The sequence below is a fragment of the Cariama cristata genome, unplaced genomic scaffold (genome assembly GCF_000690535.1).
Source record: "Cariama cristata isolate BGI_N322 unplaced genomic scaffold, ASM69053v1 scaffold3219, whole genome shotgun sequence".
NCBI lineage: Eukaryota > Metazoa > Chordata > Aves > Cariamiformes > Cariamidae > Cariama > Cariama cristata.
This window is the reverse complement of record NW_009633890.1, coordinates 59,972-79,814: the sequence shown is the minus strand read 5'-3', so window position 1 is coordinate 79,814 and position 19,843 is coordinate 59,972. Positions and strand designations below refer to the sequence as shown.

At 45.3% G+C, this 19,843-nt stretch overlaps 1 protein-coding gene across 1 annotated transcript in view; it reads right to left on the bottom strand.

Annotated features, from left to right (window-relative positions):
- The window catches only part of LOC104166840 (glycerophosphodiester phosphodiesterase domain-containing protein 5-like), a 106,373-nt gene that overhangs the window by 35,204 nt on the left and 51,326 nt on the right, over nucleotides 1–19,843 (bottom strand). Inside the window, 4 exon segments of the mRNA XM_009706925.1 lie at nucleotides 1,867–1,965; nucleotides 5,275–5,334; nucleotides 6,004–6,097; nucleotides 12,096–12,199. Coding sequence (XP_009705227.1) covers nucleotides 1,867–1,965; nucleotides 5,275–5,334; nucleotides 6,004–6,097; nucleotides 12,096–12,199 — 357 coding nt within the window.

Genomic DNA, 19,843 nt, shown 5'->3' with positions numbered 1-19,843 from the left:
TTTCTTGTAGTCCAGTTGAACAGTTGACAATGTCTCAATGTCCAGATGGAGATCGGTGATGAGTGGTGTCCCTTGGAGGTCCATATTGGGATCAGTACTGTTTAATATCTTTATCAATGATATAGTGGGATCGAGTGTACCCTTAGCAAATTTGCAGATGATGCCAAGCTGAGTGGTGTGGTTGACACACCTGAGGGATGGGATGTCATCCAGAGAGACCTGGATAAGCTCGAGAAGTGGGCCAACGTGAACCTCATGAGGTTCAACAAGGCCAAGTGCAAGGTCCTGCACATGGGTTGGGGCAACTGCGGTATCCATACAGGCTGAGGGATGAAGGGATCAAGAAGTAGCACCGCTGAGAAGGACATTGGGGTACTGGTGGATGAAAAACTGGACAAGACCCAGCCACATGCACTTGCAGCCCAGAAAGCCAACCATGTCCTGGGCTGCACCCAAAGCAGGGTGGTCAGCAGATTGAGGGAGGGGATTCTGCCCCTCTGCTCCGCTCTGGTGAGACCCCCCTGCAGTACTGCCTTCAGCTCTGGGGTCCTCAGCACAAGGAGGGCATGGACCTGTTGGAGCGAGTCCAGAGGAGGCCACGGAGATGATCCGAGGGCTGGAGCACCTCTGCTGTGAGGACAGGCTGAGAGAGCTGGGGTTGTTCAGCCTGGAGAAGAGCAGGCTCCAGGCAAGAGCAACCTTTCAACATTTAAACGGGGCTTCTAAGAAAGATGGGGACAGACTTTTTAGCAGGGCCTGTAGCAATAGCATAAGGAGTAATGGTTTTAAACTAAAAGAGGGGAGATTCAGACTAGATAGAAGGAAGACATTTTTTATACTGAGGGTGGTGAGGCAGTGGCAGAGGTTGCCCAGAGAAGCTGTGGCTGCCCCATCCCTGGGAGTGTTCAAGGTCAGGTTGGATGGGGCTGTGAGCAACCTGGTCTGGTGGAAGGTGTCCCTGCCCAGGGCAGGGCGGTTGGACCAGATGAGATTTAAAGGTCCCTTCCAACCCAAACCATTCTATGAACACACTGGACAGTGTATCACCATGGTGTATCACCACGAGAGAAAGTTTGAGATGGTTCCTCTGAGTCATGCTTCTGTTCTCCAATTGCCTGCTTAAATCTTTAAAAACAAGAAAAGGGAAGAACTTCTGAGATATCTTAGTCACTTGTGTGAATGCTATTTTTCCCCCCTGTATTTACCTACTCCCAAATATACAGCAGCGATCACCAGTAAAACTTCTCAAGCCTTTCACGGGCAATATATTTTTGGGACCCCTTTTTGAGGAAGAGGAAAAAAGAAATAGAGAGCAAGTCTATCAAGAAACTAACAGTTTCCAACTATTTTCCTTACTACTTACATAGTCTTGCAGCATACCACAAGTCTTTCTTAAAATAAGACTAGAGCACAGAAGTTGCATTCTTTTTTAGATATATATAAATTCATGTGCAATGTAAAAAACAAACCTAGAGTACTCCTCCCATAGGACTGGGAAGAGCATGATGCTCCAGGCCTGGAAAGCAGTGTCCAGAGCACTGCTAGCCAAACCAAGGGGAGGAATTGCCCCCTCCCTCCAGCAATTTTGAGTCACACCCAGCCTCAGTATTTTCCACTTCAAACTTTGCAGCCAAGCCCTGGTTTGAATTTAAAGGAAAGAGCCCAGGAGATGGAGACAAACTGATATAGTGGCCATGAGGACTCCGTGGGAGTTTTGCTGCAAATTTGCTCATCGCCAAGATATCAATATTGGGAGTGACCAACATCAAGACAGGGTTTTATACAGTAGAAAGTCACAAAATCCATGACATGTAGCTGCACCAGCCCCCTTCCCCACCCAGAGCAGCGTCCTCGCAGACAACTTACTTGCAGTGAAATAAATACCATTTCCCACTCGTCATCCCAAAGCTGTGCTATCGATGACATGGTCACCACGGTAGTTATCAAGGTCGTCATCAGGCCAATCTGCAACAAATATGACAGTATTTACATACTGGAGCCTATCATTATCATGTAAGTTTTACAGACTGGGAAAATGTAGAGAGAAAACTTTTCTACATAATAAAAGGTGTAAAATAACTAGCCTTAGGACCCACAAGGAATGAGGTTGGGCTTGTGTGCTGTCCCAGCATAACCTCCCCTTTTCCACCACTGGAGATACAACATCGGGTTAATTAGTCCCAGGAGCGCACATATCTCATGGATGATCTCTCGCTTTCTTCACACAGTGGCCAATAGTATGGAAAGATCAGGTGGCTTCCTTTACCAAACTGGATCAAAATCAGCTTAAACAAAGATTGGGTTCTGCCAGGCAACTTCAAGAGGTGATCCTGGACCCTCCTGGCCTTTCTGCAACAGCCTGTGATGCATCAGTGCTATGAGAAGTTGGCAGACTTTGCTCAATTTGACTGTCCAACAGTTCTGTTGAGACATAAACCTTGAACGCACCCAACAGACGATGAACATTGCACTTCGTATGAACACGTGTGCAAGCAAGGCTGTGCATCCTCATCACTAAACAATCATCTTGAGATGGTTCAAGCACAGCTTTGAGCATGGATGTGGTTTCACCTGGGTCTGAAACAGCAATAACTGTGCAGTCAGCATCCAAGCCATGTTGACAGAGCAGTTATAGCAGATACTGTGGCTTGAGAGGAGGCTCTGGATGAGACAGGGGCTGAACCGAGATGGCAGACCAGGACCCAGCCCATCAGCCACCTCCCCCCAGCCTCCCCCTCCTTCTACGTGGAAGCACTCAGAAGTCTGAGCAAAGCAGGCAAAAAGAGAATGTCATCTCCATTTTGAAGGTTAAAAAGTTCAAACCATCAAAAACTGCCATAGAAATAACTCCAGCTCTAAAGACCAAAAATCTGGGCTATCTATCAAAAAATAGTTCACTATTCTCCGCCTCTCCGTCTGGTGTCTCAGTTTCTGCCATTCCACATGCCTGCCGGATTCAAAGGATGCTGCTGCTCTATGTCTCAGTCTCACATACTGTCTGAAATCTGTGGGAAAATTGGGCAGAAAAGTTCAACTGATACCTCGCAATGAATTGATTATCTAGGATGCACAGGACATCTCCAGATCAATATCAGCTTTACTTAATACCTTGGACAAGCAAATAAAAAACCCACATTCCCAACATTTACAGAAATCACTCTTGTATGTAGGGGCAGGATTCCTCTTTCTAGTTTAGCTTTGGTTCCCACCTGCTGTTCCTCTCCTAGATGTCCACAGACAGATCTGCCAACAGCACAAGGGGTGTCCACAGGACAATAGCAGTTTATCCTGAGCATCCAGCTTCCAGGGAACATGAACAAAGCACACTGGGGTAGCAGAAGAGGTTAGGAGATCTAGCTGCCCCAGGTTGAAAAGGATCCACCAAGCCAAGAGGCTGCATTCAAAGAACCTGCTAACCCTAGCCAACCTATTCCTGCACATCCAAGGAAAGACGGCATTTGCTTGCCTATTTAAAAGACAACTCCCAGAGACCTATAGTGGCAAGCCACACTATTTCAAGAGATTTCCTCATTAATGACTCTGAAGTAATGAAGCACAAAGCAATGCATGTGGACAACTGCACTTTGCCAAGAGGCCTCGCATGCAGTAGGCATTCCTCTCCCTCATCCTGTGGTCAGACCTCTCAGTCACCTGCCAAAGTGTAACACCAGCACGCAACCCGTAGATCCAATCTACTTTTCATCCATTTTTTATCCCCCAGAGCTGAACTCTAAATTCAGCAGCAACAGAAGATTTTGTCAACTAGGTTTTTCTCAGCACAACCCTAATTCCCCTTGACATCGCTGCCCTGTGTGGCACAGAAGTGTCAGGACACAAGTGTATCTCCATTCCATCATTTCCACCTTCCATCAGCTCTGACTTATTGCTTCTTACCGTCCCCCCCCCATGCATCTCCAACTTGGCTTAAAATCCTCAGCTCTTTTTGCAGGATTACAGGAGAAAATTGAAAGGAATCATGTGGTTTGCACATAGCAGCCTTTCCCACATGCTTTAATCTATATTTGAAGACATTTCTGCATGGTTGCAGAGAAGAACATTAACTTATTCCAGTCTCTTATCTCAACCTCCTTAGAAAGCCGAGGGAGGTGTGGGGAAGGGAAGAGTGAGACGGAGCAACGCATCTGAGTTGTGATGAAAAGTGGACTTTTTTTGGAAGAAAGGAAGGAAGGGTGGGTTTCTGTAGGCAAGAACTAACTGATCTCCACCAACACATTCCTCTTCTGGACTTACTCATCCAAACCCACCAGCCACCTGGAGCATGTCTGAAAAATACCATTTCCCCCAAAGAAGAAACATATGTTAGACTCGAGAACTGACAATTTATTTTCCAGCAGCAGTTAAACAGTCCCCGCCTCCTTTTTGCATTGCATCCCTTCCTCCCAAGGAAGCATAATTTCTATCATTTCTAGGAAAAAAAAAAAAAAAAAAAAAAGAGAGGGCAGGGAGGTCTGTGCTCTCCCTGTTTGGGGGAGTGGTACATCTGTTCAGGCTCTGATCCTGCAAGACCTTGTCAGGTGCAGAACAACCAAATTCAGGAGGAGCTGTGTATCAGCAGATTCAGGACTGGTCCCTTAGTTACCTATGAGCAGATTGCCAGTTACAACTGAATCCTGCCAAACCGTTTTCTTTGGCACCGTCTCTCCCTGCAGCTTGCTACATACCCTTCCTCTCCTCTTCTGTGCTCCAAACACCAGATCTGCATCTTCTCTTACATTTCACAGCAATGTTTTTCAAACTGCTTTACATACAAATCAGGACCTCCTTGGGTTCCAGCAAACCACAACCTGCAGATTGCACACCGCCAATTTTAACTAACACCTACTTCTTCTCCCAAGGCTCTTCCAGTCAGTTCCTCCAAGCACACCCTGACCAGCTTCACATCTGCTCAGCCCCTCCTCCGGGGCTGGGTTCAGCACAGAAAGGAGCACCAGAGAGGTTCATGATGGAGTACCACCTTGAGCTGGGACTAAACCCAGGTTACTCTAATGACCCAGCGTTTCTCAGCCTCCAAAAATTGTCCCTCTGTCAGCACAGACTCCAAAGCATTTCACCAAAGTCTTCGTCCTCAAGCCTTGACCATCTCTACTATGCAATTTGCTCAGTCCTCTGAGATGAGGACATGTGAACCAGATATCTACAATTTATGCTCTTCCCAAAAAGACCACGACAGTGAGTGCCACGTACACCACCTGCTCCTCAGACTCCTGTTTTATTGAGATCCTGCTCACTTGCAAGTTGAGAAGAGCCATTTACCTTGTGAAGCCAGTGCAGGTTCATTTGCTGTCCCACAGCTATGTGACATAGTGCTAGTATCTGGGAGGAAGAAATCAAGAGTCAGACATAGGCACATCACAACCTTTAAGGGGTTGAACATGCAGGAACACATCACCACCCAAAAAGATAACTAAACAGGCCAGGGCAGAAAGCAGGGCTGGCATGAGGATGGTCCAAGATGACATCTAGCTCAGTTGTACAAACAGATCCTTTGCAAAGCCAAGGATGTGGATGGAAAGGCTTTGACCTCCAAGAGGCACGGATTTGAGAGTCTGATCCATGGGGACACAGCTCCCAGGACTGAAGGAAGCAGTGCCTACATGGGGCCAAGTACCGGCACCCTAACCAAAGGGTCACACCACCTTGAAGGTCCCAGCACCCTGGGATAGGGGGAAACAACTTGCACTTGTGACCGGGAGATACACCGAAGTGGAAATTGGTCCATACTAAGGGGAACAAGAGCTGTGTTTCTCCTTAGGCCAACCACACCACCAGTATCAGGGTCTCTGTCTTTGCTCTTGATAATCTGAGGTCAAAGACCATGAATCTTTCACTTTCCATTTATTTTAGGCAACTTAAGGCTAAGAGAAAGAAAGGAAGAGAAAAATCACTTCTGAAAGGAAAATTGCTCAAGGTGAACTAAGAAGTTCGTGCCCTTTTTAAAACAAACACACAAACCTCTAGGAAATGGCATTTTATTCTACTCACCAATAACACCGTAACGTACGTAAAGCCAGCAGCAGTTGTTACAAGTATTGGAATGGACCAGTCACTCCAATATCCCATTCGGTTATATAAAAACCTGAAAGATAAGTGTGAAGTACAGATTCAGAAGAGATTCAACACCATAGCAACTTCACTAGGATTAGACAAAACTTTAGAAAATGGGTCTTTCCATTCTCACTGTATGGACAAGAGATAGGCAGTAAAAAGCACAAGTCACTCAAACAAAACCCAGTGTTTCTGCTTTGAGCCCTCATGGGAAATTAACTCTGCAAAGAGGAATCAGACAATTATGTCAAACACAGCAACAACATTATGTTGGGGGGGGAAAAAAAAAAAGAAATCATACAGGACCAGAGCTTGAGTTTTCCAAAAAAATATTCCCTACAAATAAAAAAAAGTATCCCCATGTGTGGTAGTGTTTGCCCAAACAATAAATCCAACGCTGTCCCATGTGCTTATAGACTAATAAATACAATATAGAGATAATATCAAGGACAGGGGAGGAAAATTAATGTTGCTGTGTATAGCTGTGCTATGAACTCAAGGCACAAACTCTTTGCAGAGGGACCAGGTGATGGGAGAAATTGGATCTCCTGTACCTATCAGAGACGGTGTCTCTTATTCCACCAGGCTGTAGAGAAGTTCCAGTCCTGCAAGAGTGAGGACTTTTAGGAACTGGGATCGGAACTTCCCAAAATGGGGCTGGCTAGAGGAACTGCATCCTTTTGACCTTCTGATCTTCAACTGACTGAGGGGTTGGTCTGCCCAGCCTGAAGGATGCCTGCGGGGTTTTTTGGCTCCATGTGTTTCCTTCTCCTGGTCCTTCCATTTACCTTAAAGCTCTAAGTAAGGGATCGCCATTAAATGGCTCCGTGATCCAACCTTGGCAAGAGGCAGCAGCAATGTCCTGATGCGCTGGAGGATCAGAGCAGGGACTGAAGGAGGGTTAGAGCAGGACTGAGGTATAGTTGACATCCTACACGTATACCTCCGAAGCGTGTACCTCCAAAACACCTTCTTTGGTTCCTCTAGGTCATCGTTCACCAGTGAATTCCCCAGCTTCCCTGGGCACACGCAGCACAGTTGCCACCTCGTCAAGGCTTAGCAGCACAAAAGCATAGAAGCCAAATATTTTTCCTATAGCCTAGTGATCACAGCACTGCTCTAGGAACAGAGAAACCCACGTTCACTCCCCACCTTAGCTTCTGGGATTGCAGTGCTCTTCCCCTACCACCTCTCCAACCAACAGGCAAAGAGATAGGCTTCATATCTTCCCGCTGAAGCTGATTTTTCTTCCCTCCTTCGCCTTTATTTATCTAGGGATCCTCCCTACTCTCAGTTATCAGGTTTTCCAACCCTGTATTTCAGAAGGCAGATTCAGCTCAGCATCCTGCCTCTCCTCATCACTTTCATGAAGCCAATGGGCAGCGAAAGCTCTATGAACAGGAGCACCAGGCGAAGCAGACTATAATTCACGGCAGTAGCACTGTCCCTTATGCTAGCATTAGGTCTCAAATGTCAAATTTGCATTTAAATAGTAATATATTTCCCAGTAAAACTGTCCTGGAGTTGGATTACAGAGTCACTAAAGCACATTACAGTAAAGCCATAGCAAGACACAAAATAGACTCGGTCAACTACCTTCTGTGGCCAGAAATGCAGAAGGGCACCCAGGTCCCACCACACCAGGAGAGAAGCAGCCAAATCCCAGAACCCTTCTTGCAGGCTCTGAGAGTTCAAGCCTGACCTGGGTTAAAACTTTTTCCACTGGATTTTTAGAAGAAAAAAAAAAAACATCACCAAGTTGACTCGGATTGGGGTTAAACTTTAGCTACATGCAAATCCTCTGGTACAGCAAGGACAGGATGGTTATGGGGTAGATGATGCAGTAGTACCACTCACACACATCCAGCAGACACATGAGCTTTGGAGCAGCGCCTGGCCGCTGTGATCTCCTGTGGACCTCCAAACACAAGGACCCCAATGAAGCCCAGCCTGATCTGCCAGTTTTTTTGCTGAAGAGGAGCAACCAGGTCCAGGACACACTTGAGCAGAGACTCCAGAAAGCCGAGTTGAGACAGACCTCACTGTGTTAAAGGATCCCATAACACAGCGGACATCGGGCTTCTCCAACATCTGGCAAGGTGAGACTCGGGTCGAATGGTCCCACTAGCCTTCCTCAGCCCTACTCATCAGCTTATTCAATGAACTGGCCAAGACGAGTACCCAGGTTTTGTGTCGCCTTTTTTTGCTTACAACAGACATAAATGCTGCACACAAGCAGGTCAAATACCCAACCTTCTCCCCACCACTCAAATCCAGCATCACTCATCAGCCACAAACTCTGGCCTGGCAACTGCCCCATCTCTTTTGTCCAGCAGTAAAGCTCCCATGTAGGATCTGGAGAGCAAATCTTTGGGCTCAACAAACATGATCCATGTCCAGGTTCTGCTATGAATTCAAAAAGCCCTAACAAAAGGGGTGTGAAGGGATTCAGACACACTGTTAGTAAAAATGAGGGAAGAAAGAAAAGAGGGCTCCTCTGAAGTCTTTGTTCATGCCACCATCAAGAGCTTCCTTTGCTCAGCTTCAGTACGTTTCAGTTTCTGCTCTGATGTCCCTCCAAGTGGCCCTCTGATAGTGCCAGGTCTTCACTTGATGTGCAAATAACTGTTTTAAAATGCTGTTTCCATGGTAGTTATGAGCCAGACAAGACTTCTCCAGAAGTAAGGAAGAAAGAATTTGCTACACAGACTTGCATTTATAGTCCTGCTCCAGAGGGAGCACAGCCAGGTTCAAAAATCACAGCATCTCCCATATCCTTCATTAACCAACGTCGAGCTTTCTGTTGCAGTACATAACTTGCACACTGGAGATCTGAAGTATAATGTAATTAAGTGTAGACACCAAAAAGGGAAATGCCGGAAGCAGTAAATTAAAAAAAAATTCACTTGAATTTAAGAGGCACAAAGCCCTTTCACTGACAAGGACCTCATTGCATATTCAGCCTCGCAGGAAGAGGTTAGAAGCCTGCAGCAACACATGCTGGGCTATGATTTTGCCTTGTCTTTCTGAAGCCCATTTCAATCCCAGAATAGTCCCTTAAATCTTTACAAGTTTAAAGGCCAAATCCCATATAAATGTAAACCTATCACTGCGACTATTTAATTAGGTCAGTTCGGGTTTACATAAATAGGTGCATCCACTGCTGGACCCCAAGCACGCTGCCTGAACCGCAGGCATCGTTTGCTGTGCTCATCTGTAGGTTTCTGCTACCTCTTAAGTCACCTCCGGCAGCTGCTCAGCAGCATTTCACAACACTCTGCACATCAGGGTTAGGAAACAAAAAAACATCTTAATGAATCCAGGTTTCAAGTACCATTTTAACCAAAAGAACACAGAAGAGAGGTATTGCAGCACACCGTTGTTTCAACTAGAATAACGAGGCTTTACATTAGCATGTTAATAACCCTGCCGAGAAAGACCTGGGGTTATGGAGGGGACATGAAGTTGAATGAGCCAACAGGGTACCTCCACTGTGGATAAGTCAAGCCACGTTCTGGGTGGCATTAAGAGAAGTGTCATCAGTTTCTCTCCCTTCTGCTCACCACAATGCCCTGGTTTGGGCCTCCCCATTCAAGGAGGATGTGGAGAAGGTCCAATGGAGAACTACCAAGCCAAGATGGAGAGGCACCTGAAGCACACAGCTTACTAGGAAAGCTTGAGGAAGCTGGGCTTGTTTAGTCTCACAGAGAAGAGGCTATGAGACAATCTAATTGCTGCCTACACTGTCTGACAGTTATGAAGATGATTAAATCAAACTCTTCCCCTTGTGACAGCATCTGTCACTCTGGAAATGGCCCTTAGAGGTTTGGGTTGAAAATCTTCTCCTCAGGGAGTGGTGCGGTGCTGGAGCAAGTCCCAGAGAGGGGGGAAGTCTTCATCCTTGGGGTTTCAAGACTTCAGTCAGCCTAGTCTACTGCTGGCAAATAGCCCTCCTTTGCAGGGCCGGTTGGACAGATGCCTCCAGTCTTTCTTCACCTGCTGTGGTGGGACAGGTTGAAGAAGTTCATCGTAGTTGCCTGCACATGATGAGAGGAAGGAGCTCACACGGATGAGCTTTGGAGAGCAGGAACAAGCTCACCAGCTCATCACACCAATGTGACAGCAATTCTTCATCCCAGCTGCTCCTGGGAGCCCCTGCCAGGAGCTCGGTGTGCTAGATCCTGTGCAGAGATGGCATTGGCCCCAAAGAGCCCTTCCTCTAGTCTGAGAGAGATCACGGGTTGCAAATAAATCAGTGGAGCAGAGAGGAAGGCAACAGGACCAAGTATCAAAGTAACCTTGCCTACAAATATGACCCAAAAGTGATGGCCACTGAGGAAGAGCAAAGATGGGGTTTCTAAGAGCCAGTGCTCCACCCTACCTTGTCAGCAACAGGCTCACAGCCTTGTTGGAATCAAAATGATGTTGTCATCTCCTTTATACCCCGTCTGGCTGAAAACTGTTCTGTTTTAATGGAGCCCATGCATCTGCGCGGGGAGGGAAGAGGGCCAGGCTCAGCCTGAATGGACCCGGTGGGAATTGTTTCCTCTCCGCCTGGAACCAGCATGTCTGTAATTAAAATCTCACCCCATGTTATCATCCTCCCTCCCAGCCTTTCCACAGCATTTCAGGCTGTTTTACAGAAACCCTGACGTTCTCTTCAACCTCTGGTGCCAAGTGCGTGGAGCAGGGATCTAATTGGGGTTACAGCGCATACAAAGCACTGACCCCTTTTCAGTGCTGAACGGCAACACTTGAACAGATGTAGTCCTGCTATTTTGCATCCAGAGAGCCTCTTCCACGACTGCTGTGCACAAAAGAGCTTGTTTTTCCAGCGCTGTCAATCCAGAAGTGCTTTTAGCACCCTATGCACACTGGGTTGCATGGCAGGGGAAGGGGCTTTGGTCTGCAGGTGACATGTGTAGGCATTTTAAAGCCCAAGTACCTTTTGCATCCAGAGCAGACCTGCACATCTCCTCCCGTTCCTACATGAATAGTTGGGAACCCAAAACTTTGCAGCACTGCAGCCTTAGCTTCATCTCTGCATTATTTTTTTTTTTAGCCCTTTCTCAACTTTGAGCTAAGACAGATTTGACTTTGGACTGGAGCGGAATAGAAGCATTCACATCCTTTACTGAAGATATAAACTGAAAGAAAGAGGAGTTCCAAAATATCCTTTGAAAAGAGGTGCTTTTTTTCATGCTAGTGTTATAAATAATCAAGAGCAATGGTGATGGTTTCAGTTCTCAGAGTGTGGGTCTGAGCAAAGAGAAAAACCACACTCCTGGGAAGAGACAGCTCACATCATTAAGTTAGTAAACACTCTCCCCTCACACAACTTCAGCATCTAAAGCAGGTGATTTAAGGGATCAGCTACCCACTGTGTTTTAAAATACAGTTTACGTATTATCTTTGACAAGAAGATGATGTCAAAGCAGTTTGGTTAGAAGAGAGCCCAAGGTACTGTCAAAATATTTTAAGATGCTGCCTGAGATAGTAAAGGGGAGAATAATTTCCAGTACTGGAGAGAGCTGGCAACACCCTGAACTCCCCAGCACATCCCATTGGAAAGCTTGTTTTCAGCTCCTTCCAACTTTGCAAAATTTTCCACACCCATGTCTGCTTCAGGCTGAATTTTTGTCATTTCTATTTTGTGGAAAGTTGCAGCCAAATTGCTCAGCCAACCATAGAAACAAATAAACAAAACACAACCAAAAAGGCTTCTATGTGATTTCAACATCATCTTTGTTTTCACATGCTGTTTTCACCAGGGAGCACACCTACCCCAAGCACCGTTACAGCCACGCAACAGAGACGTGAGGACACGTTACATCTATCAGTCAAGACAGGCAGAAGTAGCTCGGTCTCTCAGTCTCTCTTCCCACCTCACTTTCCTTCTACTCTCATTAACAAGTCCATCTGAAGGACCCAAATGTATCCAACCCAGTGTCAAACAGTTCTCAGAGGCATATGATGGCAGCCAAATTTGTTAAGGGTTTGCCCCTCCGTGACAGGGAATCTCTACTCACCAGTTGATTTCATTGTAGTCGTTGTGAACTTCCCACCAGAAGTAAAACCAGACCAGAGTCAGGAAGAAGGATGAGGTGAGGATGAGGAACCAGAGGCGCTCCCACTGTGGATGGAAAGAGAAGTCCCTGTTAATACCATCCCCTTCCAGGGCCAGTGCCCCATCCTGTCCTATATCTCATCTAGAAGCTGTTGAGCTTGGATGGAGTAACTAGACTTTCCAAGGGCAGATTTCAGACCTTTCTCCTCTGAGGGAGGTGGGAGATGCAGCCCTGGTCCCCAGCTCTGGGCAGAGGGGTCACTTACATAGATCCATCTTATGTAGGGCTGGGACAACATTTCTCCAGCTCTCAGGGCATGTGAAACAAGGGAGCATTCCTGGATACAGGGCTAGGTTTTTTGTTTGGTTGGGATTTTGAGGTTTTGTTTGGTTTTCTTAGTGAGTTTTGTTTGTTTTTTATTTGGTTTTGTTTGTTTGTTGGGTTTTGGTTTGTTTTTTTTTTTTTTTTTTTTGGGGGGGGGAGGGGGAGTAATTGTTTAATTAACTTTTCCACTCATGTGAGAAATGCAACTTTGCATCTTACTCTCCCATGGGTTCAGCCTAAACGACTGAGTAGTTATCTCGTGGCAAAGACTACACAGCAGGTTAGGGATGCTACTACTACATGGACATATGAACCCTTAACTCCTTCCCCCAAGGCATTCAGATCCTGCAGAGCCAAACCACCCACCCACAACAGTTATTCCCACCACCACTGCACATGCAAGTGTTTTGCAAATCAGCATCAGATGAAGGAGATTTGCACCAACATTCAGTTTTGATGAATCTTTCAAATAACATTCCACACTCCCCCCACCCCCCAAAAAAAAAAAATCCCTAAAACAGTGCTCCGCTCCAATAGTATGGGTAAAATCCTAAACCACAAGGACATCCATAAAGAGAACAGTGTTGCAAGAAAACTATCCTTAATCAGCACCATTTCCACGTGCTCCTTGTTGGTTCTACTCTGCAGGCATTAAATAGTCCACACATTTTTTCATTTCAACCAGCATCCAGTCTTTTTGGAACAAAACACTGAAATTATTTATGGAAAATATTCAAGTGAACCTCTCTTCCCAGAATGAGCAAGAAGGGATGAAAATTGGAAAAGTGTATGAGCAACTCTACTGCCGTAATTTTCTTCTAGACCCTGAGCACAACATTAATCTCTTTTGAAAATGCCCTTTTCTCTAGTGAACTGTCTCACGGCTTTTCAATTATGCAAAACAATGTAACCAATATAAACACTGTTTCAGTGACATAAGAAAGACTCCTATTCTTTGCCTTCCCTTTCCATCTTAAGGGCTGAAGCTATTTACTTAACTGTGTATTGACTATTTTTCATCATGTGTCACCCTGGATACCAATCTTGTGATACAGCTCTTCCTTGTATGCTCCATCTTACAAAAAGTGCCAAAAGAAAGAGAAAGCAATAGAAAGGGTTGGAATTATTTAATTTTTGCTGTGCCAAAAGTGATATTTTCTGCTAGAAATTCCCAGTTCTTGGCTGGGATTATGGTTAAAACGTTTCTGGTTTTTTTCCCCACTCAGCTCAAATTTATTAGCCAACATCCACCAAAACTCAGTAGCAGCAGGTGCCTAAGTCCCACGAGGGCCTTTGTGTTCCAGATAAAGGGAGCTAAAGAGACCAGAAGGAGGTACCAATTCAAAACGACATGGCCAAACTGCTCTGCCATGAGCTTAGAGACTATTATCTCTCCACCTTGTGCACAGATCTGCACCTATGAGCTCCTGGAAGGAAAGAACTGAGGCCGGAATGGGGGTTTTCCCCCCAAAAGACCCCATCTTTGGTAGCAGGTTGCCAGTCACAGCATCTACATCAGCTCCATAGCCAACGCCAGCCTTCCCCAGTCCCAAACACAGCAGCAAGGCTGCAACATCTCTCCACAACAAACCTCCTCCACACCAACCACTGCTGCACATTCAAGCCAACTCTTTCCAACCAAGGAGTTTCAGATTAAAATCAACCCATAGAACATCTGGAGTATATAAACATCCAAACCAAAACCCACTCACACCTTCACTCCATCCCACCAAAATTCCCCAGGAGGAAGCAATTGCTAACCTTTTCAGTAGATTATGACTATTTTCTCCAGGATGCCTTCCCATCTGCAGACCTCTAGCCTTTCAAACCTCACTTTCCCTATTGTTTGCTGGTTTGTTTGGTTTTTTTCCTCTCCGTTTGGGTCTAACATCTCCTTGCACCTACCAGCAACACTGCCGAATCGGTTAACTGGACAGCTTTTTGCAAGGCAAGTGAGGTTTAAAGTATCTCAAGTGCTGAGGACCAACATTGCTACAAAAAACACCCCAATCATCCTCCAGCTCTTTAAAGGTGCTTATGGGATAAGCTTGGCCAGTATTCATGCACTGGATGACACTGATTTGATAAACAAGCCAAGGAAAACATTTCAGAACATGTTTGGGGTTTTTTTTCCCCCCATATTTTTTTTACCCTCTTTATTTACATGCAAGTAGCATAGCCTGTGTCAAGCTCTTCAAAGGCTATTTTTGGTCTGTCCTTGATGGTGCACTTGCTAGATATATTTGCCTGGCTGATTTTGTGAAAATCCAGTCAAATTCTTCAAGGGTTGATATACTTCAGTGAGTTCAAGCACAGCTCTGGGTGGGCTTTCAGAAGAACAGGGAACATCTTCCCAGTACGACTGATGCTATAGAGCACAAACTGAACCACAATCTGAACCTACATGAATCTGACCTACGTGCACACTATATTGGATTTAGTCAGGGCCCGTACAACCTCCCTCCAACAGCCCCTCATCAGAAGAGCTTTACAGGCCCCTACTTCGCAAGCTCCCACATGCTTTAAAGCAAGGTGAAATCTGCAACGTGCAACAGCTTCAAGCCTCTACTGCCAAAAATAAAGACTTAAAATCACGTCATCCCGATCTCTCAGTCACAGCCACAATTAGGTGGAGGCAATGGTGCCACTTCACCTACAGAAACTCAGGCAGAACCACTAGAAAGTTTGACAGTGTTTGAAAAAACATCCATATTTTTCAGCTCCGTGAAATTTTATAACGTCAGCGCTGACGTTTTTGGCAGTTCTTCCAGAAAACCTTCCCTTCCCCCCCTTCTCTTTCAGTTTCTCCCTCCTCACACTGGGATAAGATGGACATGCTCACTAGTTACCAATTACTTGCACTAAGCTTAAACACGTTCAGCTCACACAGCGCTCGGTATTGTCCCACAAAGGAACCCGAACAAGCACATCTACATTAGCACCTTCATGCCTATCAGGATGCATTTTGGAAGTAGCTCACCATTTTGTCCTGCTTTCCATGCTCTGGTTCAAATCACTAAAGGGCTTCGGGTGAGGCCAAACCAGAAGATGTGCTCCAGGAGTGAACCCAATGCACCTCAACTACCAATGGTCACTCAGTCCACAGGACCAGATTAGAGCTCGTCCTAAGTGACCACACCACCACCTCCAAAATGCTTGAACCATGGACGTCAGGATCTCAGCACCAACTATTTCCTTCCACAAACAACTTCCCTTGGGTCACCCTACTTGCTAATGCAGATAAAGCCATGATTGGCTACAGAATGGCACAAAACCGTACTGACCTCATTATACCAACATTTAATTCTAACAAAACAATAAATGAAAAGTCACCTTTTTCCTCCAGCTAAATGGCCAGAGAGAACATGAACCATGTGCTCAGTTAACCTCAAAAAAAGCCAACTGGTACACGGACAAAGTCTTTGCAGAGCACACACATCGAGGTGGCCACAGCCCAAAGGATGGAGAGAGTATCAATTAAAATCAGGAAAGTGACTTTGAGTTGAGAATATTTAAAAGGGTCAGGCATAGGCTGAAGATTTGGCACTGCAGAAGCACTTTCCAAAACAGGTCTCTCGGACACGACTGTGCTTGTGATCTCAGGTCTATTGCAGGGCCACTGCAAGCAATGGGGATAAGACTTCTTACTCCAAGACTATCTACTAACATAATCAGAAGAGCCCAAAAAGGAAACAAATGAAGACTGAGACATGTTACCAAGTTGCAGTTTGTCAATGATTTTTAAATTTTTTTTGAAAAAAAAAAAAAATCACAGAATCCTTAAAAAAAACCCAAACAAATAAAAAAAATCATCGTTCCATCCACATTCTCCATCACTTTTGTGCTTCCCCAGTCCTCACCGTATGTTAGGTGGGACCATGACCAACTCCAAAGTAAGGGATGATGAAAAAAAAAACAACCACAACACCAACAAATTCAAGGAATTTGCCACAGAAAGAGCCAAACTGTGTTTCAACTGTGAAGCTGGCTCACACATTTTACCTGTTCTTGTGCTTCAAGTTTTAATCTTGTTTGAAACAGCCCTGAAATTCATATCACAGAACATATTTTTCCAATTTGGCAATTAGTTTTGGTGAACTGAAGACTGCACCAGCCTTCCTTGCTGCAGCTCCCAGCCCAGATGAAGGGCACAGCACTATTTACCACCTGGTATCAGTGGCACAGGAAAGCAGAGAGGCTCGGGAAGATTATTTAATTTCCTGTAATATCTGTAAGAGATGTTATGAAGTTCATCTACATACACACTCCCACCTACCCCTCCCACCAGGACTATTTCACTTTAGTCAGACTTGCTATATTAGAAGCGATGAGATTTCTCACCCATTTCTACATTCTAGCTGATCGCACGTATGCTGGAAGACATCTCTTAGCGTGATACCGTATGTAAACCAAAGAAATTCTTCAACTGACAAATCTATTCTTTTTTAAAAAGTTCCTTGAGAAGAGGTTCCCTGGCTGTCACTAGAAAGCGATCCTCTGCCAAAAACTAGCAGAAATAATGCACATTTGTCTGCCACAGCTATTCCCTGTTGAATTATGGGGCCAACACAACTCAACGCTGTGCCATTCTAGAGAAGCCAGAACCATGTCCCTCTGACAGGTTACTCAATGAACCCTTATCAAGCCTTTAGATCACCAAATAGCCCATTATCTTCCCAAAAAGCATATCAGCACACCATCAAGATGTAAATAGAATGTAATTTGGACTTAGAAGAGAAAATGAACATTTAAGATCTTAAAATCAAGATCGCCCAGGGTGAGCAGAAGCGGCTATCGCTGCATTTACACGCATCCCTCTTCCTGAGGTTTAAGTATTTTTATAATTAAGCTGGGTCTATCAGAAAGCATGTCTGAAGCCCTGTCTGGAGCACACAGGCAAAACAGAGGGGTACAACATGTAAGACCCTGTTAAATCACGTATTTACTACCACGTATATTCCCAAAGGTCACTGAAATGCTGTGCAATGAGTTAAGCTGCTCCCCTTACTCGCTCTTTGCTCCCAGCTGGGGGAAGAGGCTGCATTTGCAGAAGGGACAGTACACCCTTGGCTCAAGGTCTGCTCCATTAAAGCCAAGAAGAGCCAAGCCTAGAGCCAGCTGACTTGCTGGCAGCCTATGGATGAAGCAGAGCATAAACATTTTGCTTCACTGAAGTTGCTGGAGTGACCCCAGTTGACACCAGTCCTGAAATGCCCTCCTCCACCTGTGGTGGTTACTGGAGACCTCTGTCAGCTCATCCCAAGTGAGCAGCAGGACTTGCATCCTTGAGATGTGCCTATATATCTGTATCTCTCCTGGCCTTGGGATAAAACTGCAGGAGCCCCTCTAAAGCAAACCCACGGCCTCCAGCATCCTCTCTGGCACCCAGAAGCAATATAGAATTTCAAAATGAACTGGGAAGAGAGAAGCCTGGTTTGAGCTGTGAATGGGTAAGAGGAAATGCCAGTGCTGGATGGATTAGGGCTCCATTCCTACACAGATTAGCTCATAGCAAGCAACGGTCTAGCAAACAATCAACGTGGGTGAAGTTGGGTCCCTTCCAACTTGTGCATCCCTCAAAGCCTTCCGGTGAAGGAAGTCGAATGCCACTGCTGTGATGTCGCTGTGAGCTTGCCCCAATTTATACCAGTATAGCTATTAATCATGGCAGCTCACAGGTGGAAACACTTTTTTTTTTTACAGTCCCGCTTTTGATTCGCACCCAACTGGGAAGATTGCGCCACTGCTGACATCAAACCCCCTACGGCAGTAGGTCCTCAAAGCTCTCCCAGAGCAGCTGAAACCACAGCAAGCACGATTTCACCTCAAGGGCCTTAGATACAGAGGTGAGGCTGTGGTTGCTTGGAACAACAAAGCAGATTTCCTGATCAAAAGATATTTTCTTTAAAAGACTAGAAGCTAGAACACATTAACAACTTTACACTAAGCCACTGCTGAGACCAGTCGGAGGACACAACCTACTGTTTTGTGGAAGAAGTTTAAGTCAGACAAGTGCAGCAAGCAGGGTATCGTAATTTTCTTTTTCACAACACCCCATGAAAACCCTTCACAGAGAGCGTAAGGGGGCTTAAAAGCAGGCAAGAATAAACCTGCATTCATGATTCAAGTGAGTCAGCTCTACAGGTGCCTTGGTCTTTTAACAACATTCAATAAAACAGAAGACAGTTTTTGAAAAAGGGGCTCAGAGTAAAATGAAAAAAAAAAGGAAAAAAAAAAGAGAGAAAAATAAACAATGGTTGATTCCCTTCAGATTTAAAGCTCCCTTAGCCTGGAAGGTCTCAAATCAAGAAAGATCACTAACATTTACAAAGCAAAGCCAAAAACGCTAAACCACAGAGCAAGGGCGGTGGGGGGAAGCCCTTCACCACAGACCACTGCGTAAAGACCCAACCTTCATTCGAAAAGCAAGGACAGGAACCATGGGTAGCGTCTGCTGCCGACCAGAAAGACAGCGTGACGGGAGGGAGGCTGAAGGGCAGCAAAAGGATCAGATGAGCCCACTAAAATCAATGGAGAAACTCCAACTCGCTTCCCTGCACTCTGGCTTTGAACCAAAAAAAATCTTTTATTGCTAGATTCATTATTTCAGGAAAGTGGATAAACTGCGTTCCCTTTCAATTCTGCATTCTTCTTGGCTGTTAATTTCTATTTCTCGCTGCACCAGGAAATCACTCGTCATTAAAGGTTATTGGCAGAGCGGACTCCTTCCTTGGCTCATTGCTCCTGCAGAATCGAGGTTTATTCTGCCAAAGCTGTTCAGAGATCCCTTTCCTCCTTTTAAATACATATTTTTTTCAACCTTCCTCTTAAAATAGCTGGCTTTCCAAATCCAAAAACTGAGAGCTCTATGGTCGCATGTTTGGAAAAAGTCAGTGCAAACCAGAGCCATAAAAATATCTCACCCACTTCCCCACGTTAACACTGAGTTATAATAAACATCGTGCAGAGTAACCAACCTAACGTATTAGTTAAAAATATTTTTCCATTTCACCTGCTGATAGGATCTGTGTTCTAGTCAGAAGTTTCTGTGATCAAAGACATTAAGCCTGTTTCTAATAAACATAACCAGCTAATGAAAAAATGCGGAAGGAAGTCACTCCACACTGAAAAAATAGCAAGTGTATTTATCTATAGCTACCCTGGACATGAATTATTATCCACTCCTACGTAAGGCTACAGTGGTCTCCATGTACAGTCAACCAGAGGTTTGCTCCAAACAGAGGTTTTGATTAAACAATGGCTCTGGAGGAAGCTGGCCCTCTTTGTTGGCTGTGTAAAGAGCCTCTGAATCCATCTTCTTGCTTTCAACACCTACAACTAGATAGTGTGAATAACTTCCCACCATCCAACCCGCGGGTATCTTT